This window comes from Bos taurus, chromosome 13 (genome assembly GCF_002263795.3).
Source record: "Bos taurus isolate L1 Dominette 01449 registration number 42190680 breed Hereford chromosome 13, ARS-UCD2.0, whole genome shotgun sequence".
Lineage (NCBI taxonomy): Eukaryota > Metazoa > Chordata > Mammalia > Artiodactyla > Bovidae > Bos > Bos taurus.
In genome coordinates, this window is record NC_037340.1 from 3,879,783 (window position 1) to 3,906,942 (window position 27,160).

Here is a 27,160-nt window from a genome sequence, read left to right on the forward strand (position 1 = left end):
TTTAAGAAATAGGTAATTGCAATTTTGTATAACAGAATAATAGCTAACATTTCCAACTCATTTTAGTATAACTTGACACTAAAACCAGATAAGGACAATACAAGAGAGGAAAGTTACAAGCCAGTCTCACTCAAACAATAAAAATAGAAATCCTAAACTAAATGTCAGCAACCCAAATTTGACAATGTGGAAGAATCATGACAGATGCCAAGTTGGTTCATAATTAGAAAGCCTATTAGTATTTATCATAATTAGAAAGCCTATTAGTATTTACAACATTAATATGTTATAGGAGAACAATGCATATGGTAACTAGATTGAAAAAAAAGTAGCTATCATTCATGATAAAAAATTCTTGGAAAGATTAGGATCATGTCTACAAAAGTCTATAGCAAATATTGTTCTCAGTAGTAAAACATTAAAAGTGTTCCTTTTATAACTGTGAGGACCACAAAAGTGGTTACTACAATATTCAACAATTACTGGAGGTTCCAGCCCAAACAATAAGACAGGGAAAATAAAACAGGTGAAATATTGGAAATAAAGAACAAAATTTTAGGGGGTAAATGTATACATAGAAAAGTCTAGAGGAAATATGCAGACTAATTATTAGAATTAATAAGATTTAATATCTTTTTCAGCTGTAGGTCAGCATATAGAAATCATCTTATTATAGCAGACAGTTGGAAAATGTAATTTTTAGGAGCTGATACGTATAGCGGTAGCAATTAAAAAAAATGGGAAGTTCCTAATAGTAAACTTAATAAAGTATGCAATAAATTTATGTAGAAAATTTTTAAACTTTATCGAAAGACATTTTAAAAGTCCTTAAAAATAACTGGGAGACTTACCATGTTAAATGCATATGAAATCTCATTATCATAAAGATCTTATTTTCCCCAACTTAATCTATAGATTGAAGGCCTTTCTAACCACAGCTCCCAACAAAGTTTTTTCCATGAAGTTTGACAAGCTAATACTAAAAGCTGTTTGACAGTCTGCAGGACCAAGAATAACTCTAAGTAATTTTATGAAGAGTGGAAACTGTGTTGAGGATCAGGAGAGGAACTTGCACTACTGGATATTGGGATTTACAAATGCAGCTCAGGTAATTACCACAGTGTGCACTGACTCTTGGTCAATGGAATAAAATAACTCAGAGAGACCAGTTTATATATGACACAGCTGGCAGTTCAGATCATTGGGGACCTTCTGTTTGACTGTTCAATAGAGAACTGGGGAAAGAATAAAAGTGGATTCCTAATGGATACCATACACAAAGTCCATGTACATCGCATTGAGACTTGTTAAAAAATCAGATCATAAAGCAGCATTTCTAACCTGTCTCCATTTGTGTAAAAAGAGACAAGAATATGTGTGTGATTATATATCCTGAGAAAAGATCTGGAGGATATTGAAGTTAAGGTGACAAGTGACTGTCTCTGGGTGGTTGGATTTTTGCTGATTTAACCATCTCTTTATGCCTCTTTTTTGTTTCTGTTTAGTTTTTTTTTTTTTTTAATACATTAAGTGTATATTACTTTTAATTAGAAATTTTTTTTCATTTTTAATTTTCTGCCTATTTGGTATCTATTTTATTTTTAGTCTTCTTTGAGATTATCTTTTCAAATTCTTCTTGGCAACTTCCAAACTGCCTCCTCCTTTCACGCACAGAAATAACATTTTCATTGTAATTTTGATTGAAATTGTCTGGCGCATAATAGTCACTCAGTACATGTTTGTTAAATAGATAAATATGGGGACAATTCACATCTTAACACTGGTTAAGCCTTCCAACCAAGAACATGATATGTTACTCAAATCTTTTCAAGTCTTTTTTTTCCTAAATGTGAGCTTTTCTGTTTTCTAAAAATACAGATCTCACACCTTCATGCAATTATTGTTTTCTAAAATGGTATAATCTTTTCTTTTCCCCCCACATTGAGTCAGACCGTTAACTGTGTAGCTTTGCCATCAGGACTTAGAAGTGTCAGAAAGATGATTAAATGTAGATAAGCATATCCTGTGTAGTGAGGTCAAGGACCGGGGTTTATTTAGCTTAGAGTAAATGACTGCATTGAAACTGAATACCTGTCTCCAAGCACGTGATAGTGGCCAGCTTTCCTTCAACTCTGCTGAAGACAAGACACAGGAAAATGAACTTCAGCTAGAATGTGAGTGACTCAGATTAAAGATTGCAAACTGACAGTGTGACGCCAAAGTGGCCCTTGGGAACATTTTCTTTGGACTGTAGAATATATTATAAAACTTTGAATTCATTGCTAATTTGAAATTTTGGAGGTCTCACATGAAAATTTAGATTTCCAGCTTTTCTGGCAAGGCTTAAAATCTAGTATCCTGTGCCGGAGTTTCAGTGGCAGCTGATGGCTGGAATTCCGAAGCGACTGCCCCTCTTTAAAACAGCTGTGTGCTTTCTCCAGTTCTCCATGTCAGAACCCAGCCCTTCCTGTTATCTGCCTTGCCCTCTAAGCATTTTAGTCTGCAACCTCAGCTCCAGTGATAAAGGAAGAACTGAGTTGCCCATACACAGGCATGGCATTTTTCATTTTCAGGGTTGTTTTTAAAATGTGGTTTAAATATGGTCTGACTACTAAGCAAGAAGTGGACCAGGTGATTTCTCAAAGGTCTTTCCTGTCCTGTGAGTCTGTGATCCTGTTGGAATAGTGCCATGGTTCAAGAACTCAATGCATATGGTTGTCGAAGCTGCAGTACGCCCATTGCAAGGCACAGAGCCCACAAAGCTCATCGTTCATCTGGTATTTCTTCATGTTGGGCATAGGAAGTTTGACAGATTTTGCAGAGGACCTGTTTCAAGAGCCTAGAGTTCAAACAACTAGCTACTTAATTTAGAAGATTTGCTAAAAGTCTGGTTCTTTTGTACATAGTTATATAAATGTGAGTGAAGGACTTTGTGAGTAACTTTAAGTTTTATAAGTATCCAGTATCACATCACTCCCATCATTACTGTGGGGCACCATTGTTTTGAATATCATTTCATCTGTGCTTGAATATCATCTAAGCACAGTTTTCATATTTAATGTTAAGGGTATATATACTCTTATAAACAAAAAAGTAGGAAAGCAGTGTGGGAAAAAAATCTGAAGTGATAATGTCTCAGTCTGTGGAAAATTCTTAAAGAGATGGGAATACCAGACCACCTGACCTGCCTCTTGAGAAATCTGTATGCAGGTCAGGAAGCAACAGATAGAACTGAACATGGAACAACACACGGGTTCCAAATAGGAAAAGGAGGATGTCAAAGCTGTTTATTGTCACCCTGCTTATTTAACTTGTATGCAGAGTACATCATGAGAAATGCTGGGCTGGAGGAAACACAAGCTGGAATCAAGATTGCCGGGAGAAATATGAATAACCTCAGATACGCAAATGACACCACCCTTATGGCAGAAAGCAAAGAACCTAAGAGCCTCTTGATGAAAGTGAAAGAGGAGAGTGAAAAAGTTGGCTTCAAACTCAACATTCAGAAAACTAAGATCATGGCATCTGGTCCCATCACTTGATGGGAAATAGATGGGGAAACAATGGAAACAGAGACTTAATTTTGGGGGGCTCCAAAATGACTGCAGATGGTGACTTCAGCCATGAAATTAAAAGATGCTTGCTCCTTGGAAGAAAAGCTGTGACAAACCTGGACAGCATATTAAAAAGCAGAGACATTACTTTAACAACAAAGGTACATCTAGTCAAAGCTATGGTTTCTCCAGAAGTCACGTATGGATGCGAGAGTTGGACCATAAAGAAAGCTGAACACAGAAGAATCAATGCTTTTGAACTGTGGTACTGGAGAAGACTTTAGAGTCCCTTGGACTGCAGGAAGATCCAACCAGTCCACCCTAAAGGAAATCAGTCCTGGGTGTTTATTGGAAGGACTGAAGCTGAAGCTGAAACTCTAACTTTGGCCACCTGAGGGGAAGAACTAACTCATTTGAAAAACCCTGATGCTGGGAAAGACTGAGGGCAGGAGGAGAAGGGGATGACAGAGGATGAAATGGTTGGATGGCATCACCAACTCAATGGACATAAGTTTGAGCAAGCTTGGGGAGCTGGTGTTGGACAGGGAAGCCTGGCATGCTGCAGTCCATGGGGTTGCGAAGAGTCAGACATGACTGAGCGACTGAACTGAACAGCACTGAACTGATGGATCTTGTAAATAATAATAGCATGTGGCCAGTGGTATTACATACAGAGTCTGTAATACTGAGGCTACAGGTAGAAAAATTGTTTTGTTTTTTTCCTGACTAAATTTCAGTTCAGTTCAGTTGCTCAGTCGTGTCCGACTCTTTGCGACCCCATGAATCGCAGCACGCCAGGCCTCCCTGTCCATCACCAACTCCTGGAGTTCACTCAGACTCACGTCCATCGAGTCAGTGATGCCATCCAGCCATCTCATCCTCTGTCGTCCCCTTCTCCTCCTGCCCCCAATCCCTCCCAGCATCAGAGTCTTTTCCAATGAGTCAACTCTTCTATGTGGTGCCCAAAGTATTGGAGTTTCAGCTTCAACATCCGTCCTTCCAAAGAACACCCAGGACTGATCTCCTTTAGAATGGACTGGTTGGATCTCCTTGCAGTCCAAGGGACTCTCAAGAGTCTTCTCCAACACCACAGTTCAAAAGCATCAATTCTTCGGCGCTCACCTTTCTTCACAGTCCAACTTTCACATCCATACATGACTACTGGGAAAACCATAGCCTTGACTAGACGGACTTTTGTTGGCAAAGTAATGTCTCTGCTTTTGAATATGCTGTGTAGGTTGGTCGTAACTTTCCTTCCAAAGAGTAAGCGTCTTTTAATTTCATGGCTGCATTCACCATCTGCAGTGATTTTGGAGCCCCCTAAAATAAAGTCTGACCCTGTTTCCACTGTTTCTCCATCTATTTGCCATGAAGTGATGGGGCCAGATGCCATGACCTTCATTTTCTGAATGTTGAGCTTTAAGCCAACTTTTTCACTCTCCACTTTCACTTTCATCAAGAGGCTTTTGAGTTCCTCTTCACTTTCTGCCATAAGGGTGGTGTCATCTGCGTATCTGAGGTTATTGATATTTCTCCCGGCAATCTTGATTCCAGCTTGTGCTTCTTCCAGCCCAGCGTTTCTCATGAGGTATTCTGCATATAAGTTAAATAAGCAGGGTGACAATATACAGCCTTGACGTACTCCTTTTCCTATTTGGAACCAGTCTGTTGTTCCATGTCCAGTTCTAACTGTTGCTTCCTGACCTGCATATAGGTTTCTCAAGAGGCAGATCAAGTGGTCTGGTATTCCCATCTCTTTCAGAATTTCTACAGTTTATTGTGATCCACACAGTCAAAGGCTTTGGCATAGTCAATAAAGCAGAAATAGATGTTTTTCTGGAACTCTCTTGCTTTTTCCATGATCCAGCAGATGTTGGCAATTTGATCTCTGGTTCCTCTGCCTTTTTTCAAACCAAAGAAGTTCACGGTTCACATATTGCTGAGGCCTGGCTTGGAGAATTTTGTGTATCACTTTACTAGCGTGTGAGAGGAGTGCAATTGTACAGTAGTTTGAGCATTCTTTGGCATTGCCTTTCTTTGGGATTGGGATGAAAACTGACCTTTGCCAGTCCTGTGGCCAGTGCTGAGTTTTCCAAATTTGCTGGCATATTGAGTGCAACACTTTCACAGCATCATCTTTCAGGATTTGAAATAGCTCAACTGGAATTCCATCACCTCCACTAGCTTTGTTCGTAGTGATGCTTTCTAAGGCCCGCTTGACTTCACATTGTAGGATGTCTGGCTCTAGGTGAGTGATCATACCATTGTGATTATCTGGGTCGTGAAGATCTTTTTTGTACAGTTCTTCTGTGTATTCTTGCCACCTCTTCTGAATATCTTCTGCTTCTGTTAGGTCCATACTATTTCTGTCCTTTATCGAGCCCATCTTTGCATGAAATGTTCCCTTGGTATCTCTAATTTTCTTGAAGAGATCCCTAGTCTTTCCCATTCTGTTGTTTTCCTGTATTTCTTTGCATTGATCACTGAGGAAGGCTTTCTTATCTCTTCTTGCTATTCTTTGGAACTCTGCATTCAGATGCTTATATCTTTCCTTTTCTCCTTTGCTTTTTGCTTCTTTTCTTTTCACAGCTATTTGTAAGGCCTCCCCAGACAGCCATTTTGCTTTTTTGCATTTCTTTTCCATGGAGGTGGTCTTAATCCCTGTCTCCTGTACAATGTCACAAACCTCCATCCATAGTTCATCAGGCACTCTGTCTATCAGATCTATCCCTTAAATCTATTTCTCTCTTCCACTATATAATCATAAGGGATTTGATTTAGGTCATACCTGAATGGTCTAGTGGTTTTCCCTAGTTTCTTCAATTTAAGTCTGAATTTGGCAATAAGGAGTTCATGGTCTGAGCCACAGTCAGCTCCCAGTCTTGTTTTTGCTGAATGTATAGAGCTTCTCCATCTTTGGGTACAGTATTTGGCCACAAGTAATTATTTTGCTCACAGGTTTTTTTTTTTTTTTTTTCTTCTTTTTTTCTTTTTAATGGGTCTAACCAGTTTGCCCATTTGTTTTGGCATCAAATAGACATAGCTTTATTGTGACTCAGAGTCCAGTACTGTCCTTATTTAAAGACATGAAATGTTATCTCAAGGGAAATGTTTTGGAGTCTCTAAATGTCTTGGGTAATAAGTGAAATTTTTAACCCAGGACCAAATATTCCATTTACCCACCCAAATTGTTTCCCAGTTGTGGTCTTAGACTAGGCTCCTGTGTGTATTCTTAAACTTATGAAGGGCTCTTGTTTTTGGTTCCCACAGAACAATTTCTTTCTGCATCCACACCCACATCAGCAGTGATGAAGGTCAGACTGAGACCCACAGAATGTTTCAGAGGGCTCCATAAAGTCTTTTCCCAAGGCCACGTGTCACACTTGGTTTGTCCTTTAAGTTCTAACAGATGGTATCAAACTCATGACTTTTCTAGCCTTGACCGTCTGATAAGGACAGGTATCACTTTCCAAATAGGCACAGTTCCCAAAGTCATGACTTATGACATCATCTCTCCTGAATGAAATAGCTTTAAAATAGATGCAGTCTCCATCTTTTAAGTATGTTCTGTGTTCTGGAGTAATCCAGCACCAAGACAGTGTCCGTACTTGATAGGTATCAGCCCCTTTCTTCATGTGGTCTTATTAAATCTTACTCAAGTCTTCATCTGGTGAGTGAGCCCTGACTCACGACCTCAGCCTGGAAACAGTCACAAGTCTGAACCGGCTCACAGGAGGGAGCTGCTGCTAGTTCAGCCAGGAGGCATCTGGTTGCCACCAAGTGCCCTTTCTTCCAGCAAAAGTAGACCAATATGAGACCACTCTCCCACCTGCTTAAGTAAGCTTACCTTAGCTGAAAGTTGAAGTATTTATAAATTTAAGGTTTTGTTTCTTTGAAATCAACTTTAGGACTAAATCTTCAAATCATCTCTGTTCTAGACTTCAAATTGTGATCACAGCTTTAGTTTAAACTTAAAATTTCCTGCAACAGCTAAAGAAGCCATCAACATTAATAAGTGGCTGGCATTCTAAAAGAGTGGATAAAAGGGAAAGAGAGAGATTATTCTAGGTGAAAGAGACAAAACCAGATGCAGTGTGTGACCTTTGGTTGGATTCTAATTCAGGAGTATCAGTAATTTGGGGGACAGTTTGAGAATTTCAATGTGGACCATTTAAGCAATAATGTCATGTCAGTTACGATTATGGGATTTTGTGATGTAGGAGAATGTCATTGTCTAGGAGTCTGTATTACATATTGTGGAGTTATCTGTAAGGATATCTATTCTGAAATGGTATATAGCAAGTGTGTATGTGAAATATGATACAATATTAACCATTATTGAGTCTAGATGGTGGGCTTTGGGTGTTCATGGCACTGTTTTTCCACTTTTCTGGGTGTTTGAAATTTTTCATGCTTGTGAGTAATGATACAAACGAAGCAGTTGTCTCAGGGAGAGGAGTGCTGTGAGCCACAGTAAGTCTTGCTGAGGGCTTCCTGTGGTTTGAGAGAAGGCTTTGCTGGAGGGGATTCTGAGTGGTGGGTGGAGCGTACTGTGAGTGGTACTTTCCTGCCCAGGCCCCAGGCTAGCCATCCAGGGGCTCAGCAGGTGACCCCAAGGCGGTTTCCCAGGCTCCTGTGAATTGCTTTCCTAATCACAGTGGGAGAGGGCTTCCCACCACAAGCTGGACCGCAGCTTCCCCTTGGCAGTCTTGCGGAAGCTCAGGTCACATTGGCCAGGAATCCCTGGAAAACAAGCGAAGCTGGATGGCTTTACAGTAAAAACTCCATGTTGTAGATTTGCTCTTAGCATCTTGGGATTGTGAAATATCAATATAACGACCCAAATAAACGACCACTTCCTTCAAAAGTACTATTACTCATTGGAGCACAGTACTACTTAAGACTAATCTGCTGCCTCCCTAAGTCAGGGTGGAACTTGTTCAACTCACATTTGATTTTTTTGTTTTTTTGTTTTTCCTTTCTATTTCATAAAGTCTCTAAATTTCTAATAAAGCCAGTTGGAGCAGTTTATTTTAGACAGAATGCGAAATGAAATAGTAGCAGAACTCTGTCCTTAAAGCAGAGACCACCCTTTCTTTATCTCACAAAATGACCCCATCTCCTTTTTTTCTCGGGTTCTTGATGTTCTTTGGAGAAGAGTAGAAGGAAGTGCATGTGGCAACAGGTCGGCATCTAGAACGTCACTGGGGCATTGGGAGGTTGTCTGTTGGGAGGTGGTGGGCAGTATGGTAGCTCCTTATAAAGCATGGTGCTTGGGAGGCGCAGGGATAGACTTTGGGGGCTGCTGGGGAGACGCTGGCCTCTGGCTGGGACTGGACGCCTCGTACATCAAGCAGTGCAGTGTGTGTCTGTCAGTCTGTCAGTCGTGTCTGGCTCTTTGTGACCCCGTAGACTGAGGCCCGCCAGGCTTCTCTGTCCTTGGACAAGAATGCTAAATTGGATTGCCGTTCCCTTCTCCAGGGTATCTTCCCAGCCCAGGGATTGAACCTGGGTCTCCTGAATTGCAGGCAGATTCTTTACTGTCTGAGCTACCATGGGAACCCAATTATTTTTTGAAATAGACCTACCTGAAGACTACTGGTGGTAAGATGCTTCCATGATAAAGCAGTTCTCTCTCTAATCCTAGTCTCTATTTGTGGCTAAAGATAGATTTTTCAGGCTAAGGAGGACCACAGTAGCTCTCAAGAAAATAGGCATCCTTAATTGTGATTTACAAGTGCCTCTAGATTTTGGAATACCATTGCCATGTAATTTTCAGATGAAAAGGTGTATGATTTATGAAAAGGTAAAGATGAAATCACTTTATGATTTCCATTTTGCTTCTTCCTCCCAGCCCTGACCCCAGTTCTGGGCTTTTAGAGCATCAATATTGCAAGCCTGTAGCTGGTGCCCAAGAAGGGGGAAGCAGAGGGTCCCCTGGATTCTTTGCCAAGCTGCCATTTAGCTTTCAAGCATAGTGGAGCTTTGCTTGAGCCCCGGATTAGTACACAGTCTCAGAGGCCTGCTCAACTCAGTGAAATCAATGTCATTAAAGAGCAAAGATAATGCAGTCTTTATCACTGCCTGTTATCTGTGGACAAATGAAATACAGCTCCCTAAGTATGTCAATTCAGTGTATTTCAACAGCTGTGAGTTTCTTACGTATCAGAGTTAGGTTGCTGTAAGAACAGACACAAACACTTTTTGTGTTTTCTCTCTCTTCTGCTTTCTCTTTAAACAGTAAGGTTTCCCACAGCCAGTATAATTTGGACTAAGCAAGTGCAAATCTCTTTTACATGGTAAACTTACCATTTCTCTTATAGGTGTGTTCAGCAGGGTTTTCCACTAAAACCATAAGAAGATACAGGGTTAGGAAGGATTCCCTTCACGATAATCCTGTCCTGGGGGCAGTGAGGGGAGTGGGACAGAGGAGGAAAGATTTCAGTAAACTCCACTCTCCTAATAATGTCAGTAGTAAAACAGTCAGAGTTTGACTTATGCTGCTTTATTTTCCTAGAGGGGGAGGCGGTGTATTGAGACAGCTGACCAAGCAGGATTTAGTTATCACTCAAGTGGTATCTCCAGATACCAGGCTTCCTGAACTCATACTGGAACTTTCCTAGTCAACTTCAGATTTAGCCCCTTCCTACCAATAACACTTTATTCCTGGAGATTTTGTACAGCGAAAAGAGTTTGGAGAATTGGAGCATGTTCTCTGACCCCTAATCACGTGGAACTATAAGCGTTAAAGTGTGATCCGCAGCAAAGGCAGAGTGACTTTGATAACATATTCTTGTTGTTGTTCAATCCTTTGCAAAATTCACATAATAAACCATTACTTTGAAAATCACTTCTCTTTGTGTGTTTCTATGTCCCTGACTACCATCCCCCTCCCCCAGCTGCAAGACAAATAAACAGATGTGGATGTCACTTCCACTCTCGCGGTGACCTAAGGTCCGAAGTATTTGTTTTAAAGCACTCAGAATAATGCCAGTGGTGTGCATATTTCATTTGACATTTTAAGCAGAAGAAAGCCACATGACCAAAATGCAATCCACTTCAAGTGTGTTAGGAAAAAACATATTTCATCTCTGTAAACCTGGAGATTATCCTGTCATAGATGTCACTGTTGTTGCGAAATCCCCACGGCTAAAGCAATTGTGTAGACAGAACATCAGGTCTGTGGTCACTGATGTTCTGGATCTTTCTGCTGGATATCTTTCTGAGGATAACAGAAGGATACTTGAGTGTAGAACTGGAAACTTCTTTAATTGTATTTTTTATATATAAATTATTTCAAAACAAGGATCGTATTGGTCTTTGGAGAGTCCAGTGGACCTGGAGACCACCTCTTTTAAGTCCTGGACCTTCCAGTTTTATGACTAAAACCCTGACTCTGAGGATAAGCGATTTGCTGAAGTTGTTTGAGGACCTGGGAACCCTCACCCTTCTTCGGTGGGCCTTTCACTTCTGATTCTTCCACCGGGTACCCAACTGTGTTTACTAGACATTTTTACTTGATCATTTCTGGAGGCTCGTTGACAGAGTGCTTTATACTTGGAGCAGAGCTGGAAGGGAGGAAAGAAGGGAGGGATGGAGAGAGGAGGGAACTATGTTGGTACTTGCCGTGACTACGGAAGTTTTGTTGCTGCAGAATTTGATGATGGTAAGAGGAATGGTGATGTCTCCATCGTTACAGATGGTGGAGTGCACTCCTTCAGACCAGGTTTCTTTAGCTTAACTTTATGCTTGTGAGATTTAGTCCTGATATGGCCTCTAGCTGAAGTTCATTTACTTTTAGGGGCAGAGTAGGATTTGCACTGTGTGACTGTTACCTCCCCCACACCCCACTTTGTTTTCAATGAAAAATTCTACTTTTGATGGATATTTGCATCAGTTCCGGTTTGGGACTTCTGTGAAAAGTGCTATTCATGCACCCTGTGTTTATGCTTGAGTTCAGCTTTAGATTCTGAAAGCAGCTGTCAGTGCATGAGAATTCCTGTTAGCCCACATTCTTGCCAACAGTTGGTGTTCATGGCCTTTTCCAGTTTGGCCATTCTGGTGGTTGGAGAGTTTTTTCTGCCTCTTTTTTGGGGGGAGGGAGGGGGACTTATGTCATATTTCGTTTCATCACATCCTATATAAAGACTTTATTTGAATTAGAATAACTTATAGGCAAAACACACTCCTCTTCAAATACTTTAAACTCTTCGTTATGTGAGCTGATAAGCGTGAGCATCAGAAAGTGGCCAATGGTACAACCGCTCAGCCTGAATTAAGCATCTTACCTGAGGGCCTGATTGCTAGGCCTGTTTGGTCCGACCTCCTCAGTTAGGCCATTTTCCAGATAGAGTAACTGAGCCGTTTCAGTGATTGGAGGCCGTTCCAGGTGCCGTGGCCAGGCCTCCTAGGAGTTACTCAGGCATGTGCACCTCTTCCTCTGGAAGAGGCCTCTACAGATCCTCCTACTCTGACTCCCTAGGCAATCACTGAGTGCTCACTGGGCGGCAGGCGCTGGGCCGGGCCTGTGGGGTTCCTTCTCAGACAAGCGTTTAGTCTGATGCTGGCCTCTTTCACTTTACAGGCGTTTTCATTTTACTTTATTGCAGTGTAGTTGATTTACACTGTTGTGTTGGTTTCAGGTGTACAGCAGAGGCATTCAATTATACGTATATATATACATTCTTTTTCATATTCTTTTCCATTATGGTTTATTAGAGGATATTGAACGTAGTTCTCTGTGCTATACAGTAGGTCCTTGTTGCTTATCTTTTTATATATAGTAGTGTGTATGTTAATCCCAAGCTTCTAATGGATCCCCCTTCACATTTCCCCTTTGGTAACCATAGGTTTGTTTTCAAAATCTGTGAATCTGTTTCTGTTCATAAGTAAGTTCATTTGTATCATTTTTAAAATTCGATCCCACACATGAGTGATGTATGATACTCACTTTTCAGGTTACGGCTTTAACATCACAGCCTACTTCCTAAAAAGAGGAATACGTCTCCGCTGCCTGAGGGGCTCACCAAGGACAGGTAGGAAGCCGATTTCTTGGGTCATTCTGCACAGTGAGTGTGTCCTTAGAGAAGGAATGAAAATTAAGGAATGACGATTCCTAGTGGCCACATAGCCTTCATGAAACTGAAGTACTAATTAAGAGTGTTTGCAAGCGCTTGAGATTATTTTTTTCCATCTTGCTCTGTTCACTGCCTGCCTCAGTCCAGTGAGCGGGGCCATGCTCCGCCTTCCTTTCCTGCTGCCTCTCGGCACTTGAGCATCCAGAGTCACTTCAGGCAGTTAGACCGCTGTCTGTGAACACTGAGGCCTTGGAGTACAGAGCGAGCGTGTGTGTGAAAAAGTGCATTCCCGGCCCTGAGCTGCCAGGGCCTCTCCGTAGGTGTGTGATGGGGCCCCCTGCCCCCACGACTCCCCGAGTCAAGATGTCCACTGAGGAGATGAGGTCAAATGTGTCCAGCCAACAACAACAGAGTCAGATGCTAACAACTGCTCTCCAAGTCCATCTGAGCTTTGGAAAGAAAATTTAACTCAGCTTCCTTTGCTGATTTTAGTAAATAAGATATGAAACAGGGACATTAAAAATGAACTATGCGGCAACTATACTCCAATAAAAACTTAGGAAAAAGTAAAAGCAGTAGTACTTCTGGCACCCCACTCCAGTACTCTTGCCTAGAAAATCCCATGGACGGAGAAGCCTCGTAGGCTTCAGTCCATGGGGTCTCGAAGAGTCGGACACGACTGAGTGACTTCACTTTCACTTTTCACCTTCATGCATTGGAGAAGGAAATGGCAACCCACTCCAGTGTTCTTGCCTGAAGAATCTCAGGGACGGGGGAGCCTGGTGGGCTGCCGTCTATGGGGTCGCACAAAGTTGGACACGACTAAAGCGACTTAGCAACAGCAGCAGTACTTCCAAGTAAAATACAGTATTCTAAACAAAGCAACAACAAAAAATGAACTGTGTAAAGGTTTGGTCTTGGGATCATTGCAATTATCTGCACTTTCTTAACTTTAAGTGTCACTTGACTGTATTACTCTCACGGTGGGGCCTTCCACTCTGTTCAATCCTCTTAGTCAAATAAATCAGTTAACTTTGTATCTGTTAAAATACAGCCTAGCCACCCTTCATGGTAGGGACTGCCATTGCCTAAATTTTTATTTAAATGTTCATGAAAATCTCAGTTACAACCTAAGCAGAGTGAAGGGCTTTCTGTTGATAAATACCTGGCACCAAATTGCTTAAAATCTGCTGTTCTAGCATTCTTATTTTTCAGAGGAATCATTTGATCAGATCAGATCAGATCAGATCAGTCGCTCAGTCGTATCCGACTCTTTGCAACCCCATGAATCGTAGCACGCCAGGCCTCCCTGTCCATCACCAACTCCTGGAGTTCACTCAGACTCACGTCCATCGAGTCAGTGATGCCATCCAGCCATCTCATCCTCTGTCGTCCCCTTCTCCTCCTGCCCCCAGTCCCTCCCAGCATCAGTCTTTTCCAATCAGTCAACTCTTCGCATGAGGTGGCCAAAGTACTGGAGTTTCAGCTTTATCATCATTCCTTCCAAAGAAATCCCAGGGCTGATCTCCTTCAGAATGGACTGGTTGGATCTCCTTGCAGTCCAAGGGACTCTCAAGAGTCTTCTCCAACACCACAGTTCAAAAGCATCAATTCTTCGGCGCTCAGCCTTCTTCACAGTCCAACTCTCACATCCATACATGACCACAGGAAAAACCATAGCCTTGACTAGACGAACCTTTGTTGGCAAAGTAATGTCTCTGCTTTTGAATATGCTATCTAGGTTGGTCATAACTTTCCTTCCAAGGAGTAAGCATCTTTTAATTTCATGGCTGCAATCACCATCTGTAGTGATTTTGAAGCCCAGAAAAATAAAGTCTGCCACTGTTTCCACTGTTCCCTAATCTATTTCCCATGAAGTGATGGGACTGGATGCCATGATCTTCGTTTTCTGAATGTTGAGCTTTAAGCCAACTTTTTCACTCTCCACTTTCACTTTCATCAAGAGGCTTTTGAGTTCCTCTTCGCTTTCTGCCGTATGTCATCTGCATATCTGAGGTTATTGATATTTCTCCCGGCAATCTTGATTCCAGCTTGTGTTTCTTCCAGTCCAGCGTTTCTCATGATGTACTCTGCATATAAGTTAAATAAGCAGGGTGACAATATACAGCCTTGACGAACTCCTTTTCCTATTTGGAACCAGTCTGTTGGTCCATGTCCAGTTCTAACTGTTGCTTCCTGACCTGCATACAAATTTCTCAAGAGGCAGATCAAGTGGTCTGGTATTCCCATCTCTTTCAGAATTTTCACAGTTTATTGTGATCCACATAGTCAAAGGCTTTGGCATAGTCAATAAAGCAGAAATAGATGTTTTTCTGGAACTCTCTTGCTTTTTCCATGATCCAGTGGATGTTGGCAATTTGATCTCTGGTTCCTCTGCCTTTTCTAAAACCAGCTTGAACATCAGGAAGTTCCCGGTTCACATATTGCTAAAGCCTGGCTTGGAGAATTTTGATCATTACTTTACTAGCATGTGAGATGAGTGCAATTGTGCGGTAGTTTGAGCATTCTTTGGCATTGCCTTTCTTTGGGATTGGAATGCAAACTGACCTTTGCCAGTCCTGTGGCCACTGCTGAGTTTTCCAAATTTGCTGGCATATTGAGTGCAGGACTTTCACAGCATCATCTTTCAGGATTTGGAATAGCTCAACTGGAATTCCATCACCTCCACTAGCTTTGTTCGTAGTGATGCTTTCTAAGGCCCACTTGACTTTACATTCCAGGATGTCTGGCTCTAGGTCAGTGATCACACCATCGTGATTATCTGGGTCATGAAGATCTTTTTTGTACAGTTCTTCTGTGTATTCTTGCCATCTCTTCTTAATATCTTCTGCTTCTCTTAGGTCCATACCATTTCTGTCCTTTATCGAGCTCATCTTTGCATGAAATATTCCTTTGGTATCTCTGATTTTCTTGAAGAGATCCCTAGTCTTTCCCATTCTGTTGTTTTCCTCTATTTCTTTGCATTGATCGCTGAAGAAGGCTTTCTTATCTCTTCTTGCTATTCTTTGGAACTCTGCATTCAGATGTTTATATCTTTCCTTTTCTCCTTTGCTTTTCACTTCTCTTCTTTTCACAGCTATTTGTAAGGCCTCCCCAGATAGCCATTTTGCTTTTTTGCATTTCTTTTCCATGGGGATGGTCTTGATCCCTGTCTCCTGTACAATGTCACAAACCTCATTCCATAGTTCATCAGGTACTGTATCTATCAGATCTAGGCCCTTAAATCTATTTCTCACTTCCACTGTATAATCATAAGGGATTTGATTTAGGTTATACCTGAATGGTCTAGTGGTTTTCCCTAGTTTCTTCAATTTAAGTCTGAATTTGGCAATAAGGAGTTCATGGTCTGAGCCACAGTCAGCTCCTGGTCTTGTTTTTGCTGACTGTATAGAGCTTCTCCATCTTTGGCTGCAGAGAATATAATCAGTCTGATTTTGTTGTTGACCATCTGGTGATGTCCATGTATAGAGTCTTCTCTTGTGTTGTTGGAAGAGGGTGTTTGTTATGACCAGTGCATTTTCTTGGCAAAACCCTATTAGTCTTTGCCCTGCTTCATTCCGTATTCCAAGGCCAAATTTGCCTGTTACTCCAGGTGTTTCTTGACTTCCTACTTTTGCATTCCAGTCCCCTATAATGAAAAGGACATCTTTTTGTGGTGTTAGTTCTAAAAGGTCTTGTAGGTCTTCATAGAACCATTCAACTTCAGCTTCTTCAGCGTTACTGGTTGGGGCATAGACTTGGATTACTGTGATATTGAATGGTTTGCCTTGGAAACGAACAGAGATCATTCTGTCGTTTTTGAGATTGCATCCAAGTACTGCATTTCGGACTCTTTTGTTGACCATGATGGCTACTCCATTTCTTCTGAGGGATTCCTGCCCGCAGTAGTAGATATAATGGTCATCTGAGTTAAATTCACCCATTCCAGTCCATTTCAGTTCACTGATTCCTAGAATGTCGACATTCACCTTGCCATCTCTTATTTGACCACTTCCAATTTGCCTTGATTCATGGACCTGACATTCCAGGTTCCTATGCAATATTGCTCTTTAAAGCATCGGACCTTGCTTCTATCATCAGTCACATCCACAGCTGTGTATTGTTTTTGCTTTGGCTCCATCCCTTCATTCTTTATTGAGTTATTTCTCCACTGATCTCCAGTAGCATATTGGGCACCTACTGACTTGGGGAGTTTCTCTTTCAGTATCCTATCATTTTGCCTTTTCATACTGTCATGGGATTCTCAAGGCAAGAATACTGAAGTGGTTTGCCATTCCCTTCTCCAGTGGACCACATTGCGTCAAATCTCTCCACCATGACCTGCCCACCTTGGGTTGCCCCATGGGCATGGCTTAGTTTCATTGAGTTAGACAAGGCTGTGATCCTAGTGTGATTAGATTGACTAGTTTTCTGTGAGTATGGTTTCAGTGTGTTTTCCCTCTGATGCCTTCTTGCAACACCTACCATCTTACTTGGGTTTCTCTTACCTTGGGCGTGGGGTATCTCTTCAGGACTGCTCCAGCAAAGCGCAGCCGTTGCTCCTTACCTTGGACGAGGGGTATCTCCTCACTGCCGCCCTTCCTGACCTTCAACGTGGGGGGACGAGGGGTATCTCCTCACTGCCGCCCTTCCTGACCTTCAACGTGGGATAGCTCCTCTAGGACCTCCTGCGCCTGCGCAGCCACGGCTCCTTGGACGTGTGGTTGGTCCTCCTGGCCACCACCCCTGGCCTCGGGCGTGGGGTTGCTCCTCCTGGCCGCTGCCCCTGGCTTCAGGTTTGGAGCGTGGAGTATCTCCTCTCGTCGCCCCCCCCTGACCTTGGACACTGGGTATCTCCTCTCGGCCTACCTCCCTGAGCTCGAACGCAGGGTAGCTCCTCTCTGCCGTTCCTGTGCCATCGCAGTCTGGTACTCTCGGCCGCTGCCCCTGACCTCGGACATAGGGTAACTCCTCTTGGTCGCCGCCCTTCGGGTATGGGGTCCTCATTTGATAGAACTGGCAATTTTGAATTCTAGTTCTTTTTTAAAAAAACTATTTTATTTATTTATTTAGCTGTGCTGGGCCTTAGTTGTGGCATGTGGGAGCTAGTTTCCTGACCAGGGATTGAACCTGGGCCCCTGCTTTGGGGGGGTTAGGGAGGTCTCTTGAATTCTGGTTCTGATTCACTGATGAGCTACTGTATTTCAAGATTGTCATGTTGGGAGAGGAAGTACAAATAATGAATTCTGTGGCTTCATTTCCCTTTCCAGAAAGCCGGAAACAGACTGGTTATCACTTATCTCAATAAGATGTTCTAAGCATTAGTGAATAAATATTAACTGCTTTGTTAACTTTGTTTTTCTGCCTTTTCAGTGTCCCATCTATAGTTACCTAGCCAGATAAAGCATCCATGTAGTGAAAGTGAAAGTCACTCAGTCGTGTCCGACTCTTTGCGACCCAATGGACTATACATTCCATGGAATTCTCCAGGCCAGAATACTGGAGTGGGTAACCTTTCCCTTCTCCAGGGGATCTTCCCAACCCAGGGATGGAATCCAGGTCTCCAGCATTGCAGGCGGATTCTTTGCCAGCTGAGCCCCAAGGGAAGCCCAAAGCGTCCATGTGGGGTCAGAGGTTAAACACACCCAAGCCCCCTGCAATGGGGGTTTCTGCCTGAGGACCAAAAGGGAGAAACAGAACAGCATGTCAGGCCCCGGTTGCAGAGACTGAGCAGCTGCACGTCTTGTGGTGAGCTGTGAAGCACCAGGGCAGGGTTCTGAGCAGGGTAAGCGGAGCTGTTGTTGAAACTGCTAACCCACTTGCCCCAAGTAGAATGAGTTGGAGGAGAGAACGCGACCCCCAAGGAGACAGCAGGTGAGGAGAGAGTGGATCCCAGAACATCATTTTGATGTAATTTAGCCTCTCCAAGTGGTTGAGGCACTGACTGTGCAGGAGTCATGTGTCTGTGTAACTGACACTTTCACGCCTGTTCTCTGTCTCTGTCTCAGGGCCCTCCCACTGACATTTCTTGTGGGCAGTGTGCATTGTATGTAAAAGGCTTCACTTTCATGACTCAGAATAATAAAAATTGGTTACATCTAAAAGGAAGGCTTTCCCTTTTAGAAACAATTAGCTTTCTTTCCATTGTAAATACGATACATGTGTATTATACAAACACTGAGGCAGTTGTTTAGGCGCTGAGTCATGTCTGACTCTTCTGCGACCCCATGGACTATAGTCTTCCAGTCTCCTCTGTCCATGGGATTTCCCAAGCAAGAATACTGGAGTGGGTTGCCATTTCCTTCTCCAGTTCAGCCAGTGAAGTGAAGTGAAGTCGCTCAGTCATGTCTGACTCTTTGTGACCCCATGGACTGTAGCCTATCAGGCTTCTCCATCCATGGGATTTTCCAGGCAAGAGTGCTGGAGTGGGTTGCCATTTCCTTATCCAGGGGATCTTCCCGACCCAGGAATCGAACCCAGGTCTCCCACATTGCAGGCAGACACTGTACCGTCTGAGCCACCAGGAAGATCCAAGTAAGAAAAGGGGGAAGAGAAGACCCTCCCACTCCCCATCCCCCACCCCAGAATATTCACTGTTAACATGGGCTAAACGTCACTCCAGACATCACCCCAGAGGTCCATGGGGGCTGCGTGGATGAATAGAGAGATGGACAGACAGACAGAGAAGCAGGCACATTTACTATTCAATCATCCTTTCATTGAATGTTGAGGAGTCTGGTTCTGTGATTCATTTCACCTTCCCCACCCGGAAGTCAGTGGTTTTGCTTTAAGAAATTGTAATCATAGGTCGTTGCGACTGTGGTATAGTTGGACCGGCTTTCCTATTGCACATCTTTTAAAATTTATTTTATTGTTTCTGGCTGCGCTGGGTCTTTGCTGTGCGCAGTCTTTCTCTAGTTGTGGCGAGGGGAAGCTACTCTCTAGTTGCGGTGTACCAGGCTTCTCACTGCAGTGGCTTCTTTTGTGGCAGAGCACAGGCTCAGAGCAGGCTTCAGGAGTTCAGGCTTATGGACTCGAGAGCACAGGCTCAATAGTTGTAGTGCACATGCTTAGCTGCCACACCACATGTGCAGTCTTCCTGGACCAGGCATTGAACCCACATCTCTTCCATTGGCAGGCAGATTCTTAACCACTAGACCCCCCAGGGAAGTCCTTCTATTGCACATTTAACTGTTTCCTTAAGAATGATCATTAATTCCTAATCTCCAACACTGCTATTTTCATAGCCTGGTTCAGACTGGGAATTTGCCCGGCAGCCTAGGGAACCTCTCCAAGGCCAGGTGACTGAAGAGGGGAGAGGGAAACTAGCAAGAACACTGACAAGGTGTGTTTTCAGATTTCCTCCCTCTTCCTATGTATGTCTGAACACTCAGCAGTAAATGTTGATCCTGTCTCCCAAATGTGAGTCTGAACAGAAAACAGCAAACTGACCCAGGAGGAAAGCTGTGATGGCCCTGGGTGCCTGGGGCTTTCTAGGGATACCATGGTCCAGGGGCTCAGGTGGATCCATCTGCAGCCTCCTCCTCTGCCCCTGGAGCTTTGTGCTTGTCCTGTGCTGTTGATGGCAAACCCTGGAAGGAGGGGAGGGGAAAAGACACGTGTCTGATACGTACATGCTTATCAGTGTAAGGCAGAATTCTTGGACCAAGCATTTCTGTGTTCAAAGTCTTTTGATACCTCGAGTGATGTGATTTCTTTCCTTTTGTACAGAACTGCAAGTGTTTCCCGACAGGTTTGTGGTCTGTGTAAGTCAGCTTGCATTCAGTCGTGATCTTTCGGCAAGTCAGAGTGAAGATTTGGTATGTATTAAAAACTCTATAAGCAAATCTGCTTGAATGAAAAGTTACTGTAATAAATAGAACTGTTGAGCCCTCAATGCATGTTTTAAGGAACCAAAAATATCCTATTTTGCGTGATAATATTGATTCATTGATATGCTCTTTTTTTCCTGAAGACTTCTTGAGAATTTAGCGTGATCAGTAGTATAGCAACATAAAATGAGAAAGCACATACTACAAAAACCGTGAAAATGCTTCTGATAGTATTTAAATGAAATATAAAGCATTCTTTAAATGAAGTGAGCAAAATCCACATGTTTCCACTGGAAGCTTTCATTGGGGTCAGTGGCTTTTGAATTCTATTCCATGGTGAATCACTGACATTTTCATGGAAACCAGTACTTTTCCCCAATGTGCTGTTTCTTAGCTGATAGGATTTGTTTTCCCTCTCTTTTCTTGTGCTCAATTTTGAGCTCCGTCAATCTTATTTCTGTTTCAGCAGAGCTCTTTATGCAGACAAGTAGATTCTGAAAATTCACTCCTAATGTTATAGCTTACAGCCTTGTCTTTTAAGCTTAGCACATACATTTGAGAGTCTCCGTGGGGTGTGTGTGTGTGTCTTGCTGCAGTCACAGCCCAATCTGTCTGAGCTTACCTCTGTACCAATTTTTGTTTTTCATATTTTTGGACTTGTGACTTGAAACTTTAACAAAAAGGAAAAAGCGTCTAGCAGACCTTGAACCTGGACATGATATATGTCATGATTATTATGCTTCTAAAATAATTTGTGGGGATATTAGATTACCCCTTATGTTTGTTATCTTTTAATCCATTTGAAATTTGGCCCTCATGGTCCAAAACCAGCTTCTTATCTCATCTTAAATAAATACATAAGAAAAGTGTTTTAGAGACTAGAAGGCTGAACAGAGACCCAAGAAGAGTCTTCTGAGGATTCATATTTAAATTTAGATACCTTTTCCAGAACAGGTGAGCCCTTCAGAAAATGCAATGAGGCACTTATTCCATCTAGCAGCTAAACTCTTAAGTATACACATTAAGTGCAATAAATGAAGCACATCTAGTGACAAGTGTTAAAAGTTTATTTCAGAAGCATTTCTAGAATGTTGAATTATCTTAGTAAATTAACAAATACTAAAGTAATAATGCTGCTGGCAAACAACTGTAATGTAATATAGCTTAACTGATTCTCAGACCAATGAAAACAGTGATTTGTGGTTCGAGAAGACAATTGTACCACAAAGTATTACTGTTTTCAGATAGAATACAGAAAAAATTAGATCTTGTATGACATGTAATATTAATACTTAATATTTTAAATTATTAAGGATGAGTTACAACATCTCCATACAAATGAAATATCATCCTCCTTAGGGGCACTGGTATTTGTACAGATGTAAGCTTTCTATAGCTGCTGTCATATAAATCTTATAATCTGGAGGACTTCCTAAATGTGAAGAATTTTCATTATGAAAAGTTGACTGGTCTGAGCGTTTTGCACAAGCCAGTTCCGTTTTCTTATCTTCGAAATGTTCTGATATCCAGGGATAACACTGGTAGCTCACCAAGTCAGCTTATGAGAAAAGTGCCATTTCCATCTTGAGGCTCTTTCACTGTTTTGCATGCTTCTCTTTAGCTGTGGTCAGCCTTCAGCTTCCCTTGTCCCCACCTCTGACCATCCTTCACATGCACACTTCCCTCGGTCAGCTAATGCTGGGCACTGACGGGGCAGCTTCAATCCCTGGCACCTCCGAGCCCCTCTCTGTGTGTCCAGCCCACCTGTGCAGCCCCTCCTCGTGGTCCTGTCCCCCATTTCCTTTCAGCGCCTGCTCCAGGAATAATAGCACACCCAAGTCAAGCAGGGGGCCCTGTCACCCACAAATGCCCCATCCAGCCAAGACCCTAGTCCTTCCGTCCCAGGTGCCTCCGAGTCAGTCCTCCCTGACGCTTGGCCTCTGCAGAGCCCTCCCCGTCCCGGCTACGTGAAGATCAAAGAACACCTTTCCCTGCCAGGATGGCCTCCTGCTGGTAGACGCCCGTGGGGTCTGGCCCTCCTCTGACTAGCCCTTGAACTTCCTTTGTCCCTTAAAGCTTTGGATCATTTTATCCGTTCACAGGGACACTCGCCCCAGGGCCAGATCCATCTCGTTTCTCTCAGTAGTTACTTTCCAGGAACTAGGGGAGGCCTGGGAGTGGGCTTCCTGACTGGCGTATTGGAGCCGTTTTGGGGAAGAACATCAATCATTTGTCCGGTAACTGTTGACTTCGCTCCCTCTTCCCCAGCTGCAGAAGTGGCGGGGGAGAGTGGGCACCGGGCAGAGCCTGGCCGCCTTACTTGTGCTGTGGCCCCAAGTAGAGGTTGCTTCCTCCTACCCCTTTCCCCTTTTCCTATCGAATCTTCAGTGTTGAAGTGATGACTGGCTGGAAAACCTGGGAGCGTCTGTTCAGAGCTGCTCCGCCTGGATGCAGGGCAGCCCAAGAGAGCAGCCGTGCCAGACGAAGGAGCGCCCAGGGAGCACCCCACCTTTGGGGGCCGAGTGAGTGCAGCCACGCCGCTGCCCAGCACTGGGAAGGTCTGTCTCCCGCCCTGCACGAGGGCCCCATGCGGGGAGGCGCTCCGTGTTGCAATAGCTCTGTCCCTCATGCCCTCATGCCAGGGATGTGGGAATCGTGCTGTGTACTTTGGGAAGAAAGGGCATGATTACGGGATGAGTCACTGTATTTTTCTTACTACAGTTTCTCATAAGAAATCTCGAAGCCCTTATAGTCTCAGTTTTGGAACTATTGCTAGAAGTGGGTCCTTTTGCAGTTTTTACCTTTAGTTTCAAAGTTTTGCTTTTCCCCCACCTTCTTTTTCTTAAAAATATGAACAGCAGGAAGCTCAGCAATGTTGTCTTGCATGTTTACAAACCCAAGTCCCTGTGTCAAGACTGCTTTCTCTGATGTAAAGCCTGGGAACCTTTGGGAAAGTCAAAATTATTTCTCATTTTTATTATTCCTTTATTAAGGGAAATAACCAATAATAACTGAAGCCATAACTTTACTTTCCAAAGTAATAAGTTTATTGTGTAAATAATCACAGACCCATCTGGATCTGGGACATTTCAGAGTCAGCACAAAGCTGCTGTCTCACAGAGCGTTGGTTACAGCCACTCCTAGTCTCTGGTGGCCCTTCCCATCTGTTCTTACCATCACATTCTAACATAATTTGCTGAGTGCTGACTCTGTGCCAGGAACTCTGGCAGGCACTGCGGAAACAAAGAAAAAGAAAGAAATCATTCTTGCCCTCAAGGAGCTTACAGTCTTGCAGATCAAGGGCTGTGAAGGTGACCTGGCGACCCAAAAATTTTAATTTAGGTAGAGCCTCCCTTTTTTTTAAGGCGTATCCATTCTGTACCTTAATGGTTCATTTGGCCCCTCTCTACAATTCAGAAGGAAAGTTCAAAAGTCTTATTTTCTTTTAAACCTAAGCTGTAAAAACCTGTGATTCTTTGGGAAATTTAAAAATGGTGTTTAATACTAGTGCTGCAGAAAAGTAGATGTGGGCGCTAAGATGTTTAGGCTGTCTTCCTCACCTTCCTTTGACATGTGACCAAGCTGTGAAAGCATCTGCCAGGAGTCTTCAGAAAGCACTACCCCTCGCCAGAGCATCCTCTCAGTGGAAGGGTTGCTGGCATGCCCGACAAGGGACAATAGTTAAGCACTAAACTATCGTTCAATCTTAAAGAACACTCCATCTAGTTTATGAGTATAAAATTGAAGTGAAAATGAGTCTAAAGAAGCAATAAACTGCCCTTGCCTGGGTTATTTTTAGCCTGGCTGTCCTATTTCTCAGTTGTGAATAACTGAACCTCGGTGGGCCTTAGTCCTCCTGTCAGTCAAGGGAGAGAGTATCAGAGTATATCAAAAATCCTTTCTCACACTGTTTCTACCAGAAAAAGTGGATGAAAATACATCTAAATAAAAATCACAAAATAATTTTACACAAAAGAGCACTTGTAGCTTTAAAAGTTGAGATTGGAAAAAAAATTCAGGGGAGGATTATATTTTAATCTTAGGAAAGATAAATAGAAATTGAAACATTTTAGTCCTGAATTTTTTGTTGTTGATGTTCAATCACTAAGTCATGTCCAACTCTTTGTGACCCCGTAGACTGCAGCATGCCAGGCTTCCCTGTCCTTCACTATCTCCTGGAATTTGCTCAAACTCATGTCCATCGAGTCAGTGATGCCATCCATGTCGTCCCCTTCTTCTGCCTTCAATCTTTCCCAGCATCAGGGTCTTTTCCAGTGAATCAGCTCTTCGCATCAGGTGGCCAAAGTATTGGAGCTTCAGCTTCAGCATCAGTCCTTCCAAATGAATATTCAGGATTGATTTCCTTTAGGATTGATTAGTTTGATCTCCTTATAGAAGAAATAAAAGAATTTGTGTACTAACTTCATAACCCAACAACAGAATTCTTTAACTTTCATGAGCAAACTTCCATATAAGTTTAAAACAGATCATTCAAGAAAAGAACTCTTTCTTAATACCAAAAAAATTAATAAGTAGTGGATGATTTTTCTATGTTTTTCTTACTGTATCATAGACTTTAAAAATCCATTATTCTTATTGTATTTCCTAAACAGTGCTAGTGGTAAATTATATGGAAGCCATTAACAAGAGATTCATGTAGCACTAGGAAATTTTCCTTGAGTGGGAAGAGGTAATTTCCATATTTCACATTTCCCACAGTGTTTTGAAGTTGGTTTTTTACTTAATAACAGCTTACCAAAATTGTACATGTTCACTGTACAAAAAATTTCAGAATCAAAACATATACAAAGAAAGTAAAAATTACCCATAACTCCCAACCCAAAGATAGCTTCTGTTAATGACCTAGTCTGCACTCCTCTATACTTCATACTTGATAACTGAGGTTGGTCTGTATTTAGTTAACAGGACCCATTCATTTGTGAATTGTGTGTTTATGTCCATTTTTCTATTGGTATTTTTGTATTTCACAAACTTCTTACTATATAAAAACTTCTTACATAGTAAGGAAAATAACTTTCAGTGAGTTTATCATTTTCTTTTCAATCACATGTCATTTTTGCTGCTTGGTAGATGTCTGTGTCCTCGACAGGGCCTGTGGATGGGCCGGATAAGGATGGGAACTATAGCAGCATCCATCACACACCTGTCCTGCGCTTCTGTGGATTGGCAGGGGAATGATCCTAATGGAAATGCTGTGTGTTGGGGGATGAAGATGCTCTTGGTTGGTCTGGTCTGTCTACAATAGTTTTTTTAGACAATGACAGAGACCATAAGAAAGCTTTTTCTCATGGAATATCATTTTTTTTTTAAAGATGAGCTATCCTTTGTTGGTATGGGACTTCCCTGGTGGCTCAGACGGTAAAGCGTCTGTCTACAATGCGGGAGACCCGGGTTCGATCCCTGGGTTGGGAAGATCCCCTGGAGAAGGAAATGGCAATCCACTCCAGTACTATTGCCTGGAAAATCCCATGGACAGAGGAGCCTGGTAGGCTACAGTCCATGGTTTCGCAAAGAGTCAGACACGACTTAGCGACAGGGCAGGGCTATCCTTTGCTTGTATGTTCCAGTAGCCTGATCTTTTGTTCTCCTTTCCTAATAATAAAATTCTCCCAAACAGTTAGCCAGCAGTGTTTGTTAATGAGTTGTCTCCTGTCCCCTATTTCCAGCCCTCCAAAGGAATCTGCCCTTGGCCAAGTTAGAACAGGAAGGATAGATAATTAGCGTAGAAATTGGCTTGGTTAGAATAGTTAGAGAGGGTAGATAGAATGGGGAAGATCAAAAGGGTAGTTAGAATAGGCTGTGTCTATGCCCCCTGATCCTTTGTGCCTTTGCCCCATCATGTACCTTCCCTTCTGAGAAACCTATTGTCTCCCTTTGATGACCACTTAGATGATTGATTGACTTAGGAAAAACATGACAGGGAATAAAACAAGTGAAATGGGGACCTGACTTTGACCACCACCTCTCCCCTCACTCACTTGATGACCTTGGACAAAGCATTTGGCTTCTTGGGATTTGTTAAGCAGAAGTAAAAGTGATGCCCGGGACTTCCCTGGTCCAGTGTTAGAATCCTCCTTCCAGTGCAGGGGACTCAGGTTCAATCCCTGGTCGGGGAACTGAGATCCCATACGCCTTAGGGCAACTAAGACTGTGCCCTACAACTACTGAGCCCTGGTGGCACAACTGAAGAAGCCTGCGTGCTGCAACAAAGACCCAGGCAGTCAAAAAAAAAAGAAGTAAAAGTGATGCCTGCCATGCAAGTGAAACGATGAATATAAAAGTGTCTTGTAAATTCTAAAGTGCTGATGCAGTAGTAATTATCATCACCATCATCATCTCATCATTCCCGTCCACCATTCTTCCTATTCTTAACCTGAAGAAGAGCTCATTTAAGTGCCATTAATGCTAGATGAAATTAAAAGACGCTTACTCCTTGAAGAAAATCTATGACAAACCTAGACAGCGTATTAAAAGGCAGAGACATTACTTTACCAACAAAAGTCCATATAGTCAAAGCTATGGTTTTTCTAGGAGTCATGTATGGATGTGATAGTTGAGCCATAAAGAAGGCTGAGCACCCAAAGGTTGATGCTCTCAAACTGTGGTGTTGGACAGGGTTGTTGAGAGTCCCTTAGACACCAAGGAGATCAAATCAGTTAATCCTAAAGGAAATCAA

The 27,160-nt window shown here is 42.7% G+C and overlaps 1 protein-coding gene across 4 annotated transcripts in view; it reads left to right on the forward strand.

Annotated features, from left to right (window-relative positions):
- SLX4IP (SLX4 interacting protein) overlaps window positions 1-27,160 on the forward strand; it is a 220,682-nt gene that overhangs the window by 172,454 nt on the left and 21,068 nt on the right. For 3 of the 4 annotated variants that reach the window (XM_059892366.1, XM_059892367.1, NM_001255973.2), the window contains 2 exons: window positions 12,512-12,589; window positions 20,363-20,451. In XM_059892366.1, coding sequence (XP_059748349.1) covers window positions 12,512-12,589; window positions 20,363-20,451 — 167 coding nt within the window. The remainder of the gene's footprint in view (window positions 1-12,511; window positions 12,590-20,362; window positions 20,452-27,160) is intronic. The other variant, XM_059892368.1, reaches the window with a different exon arrangement.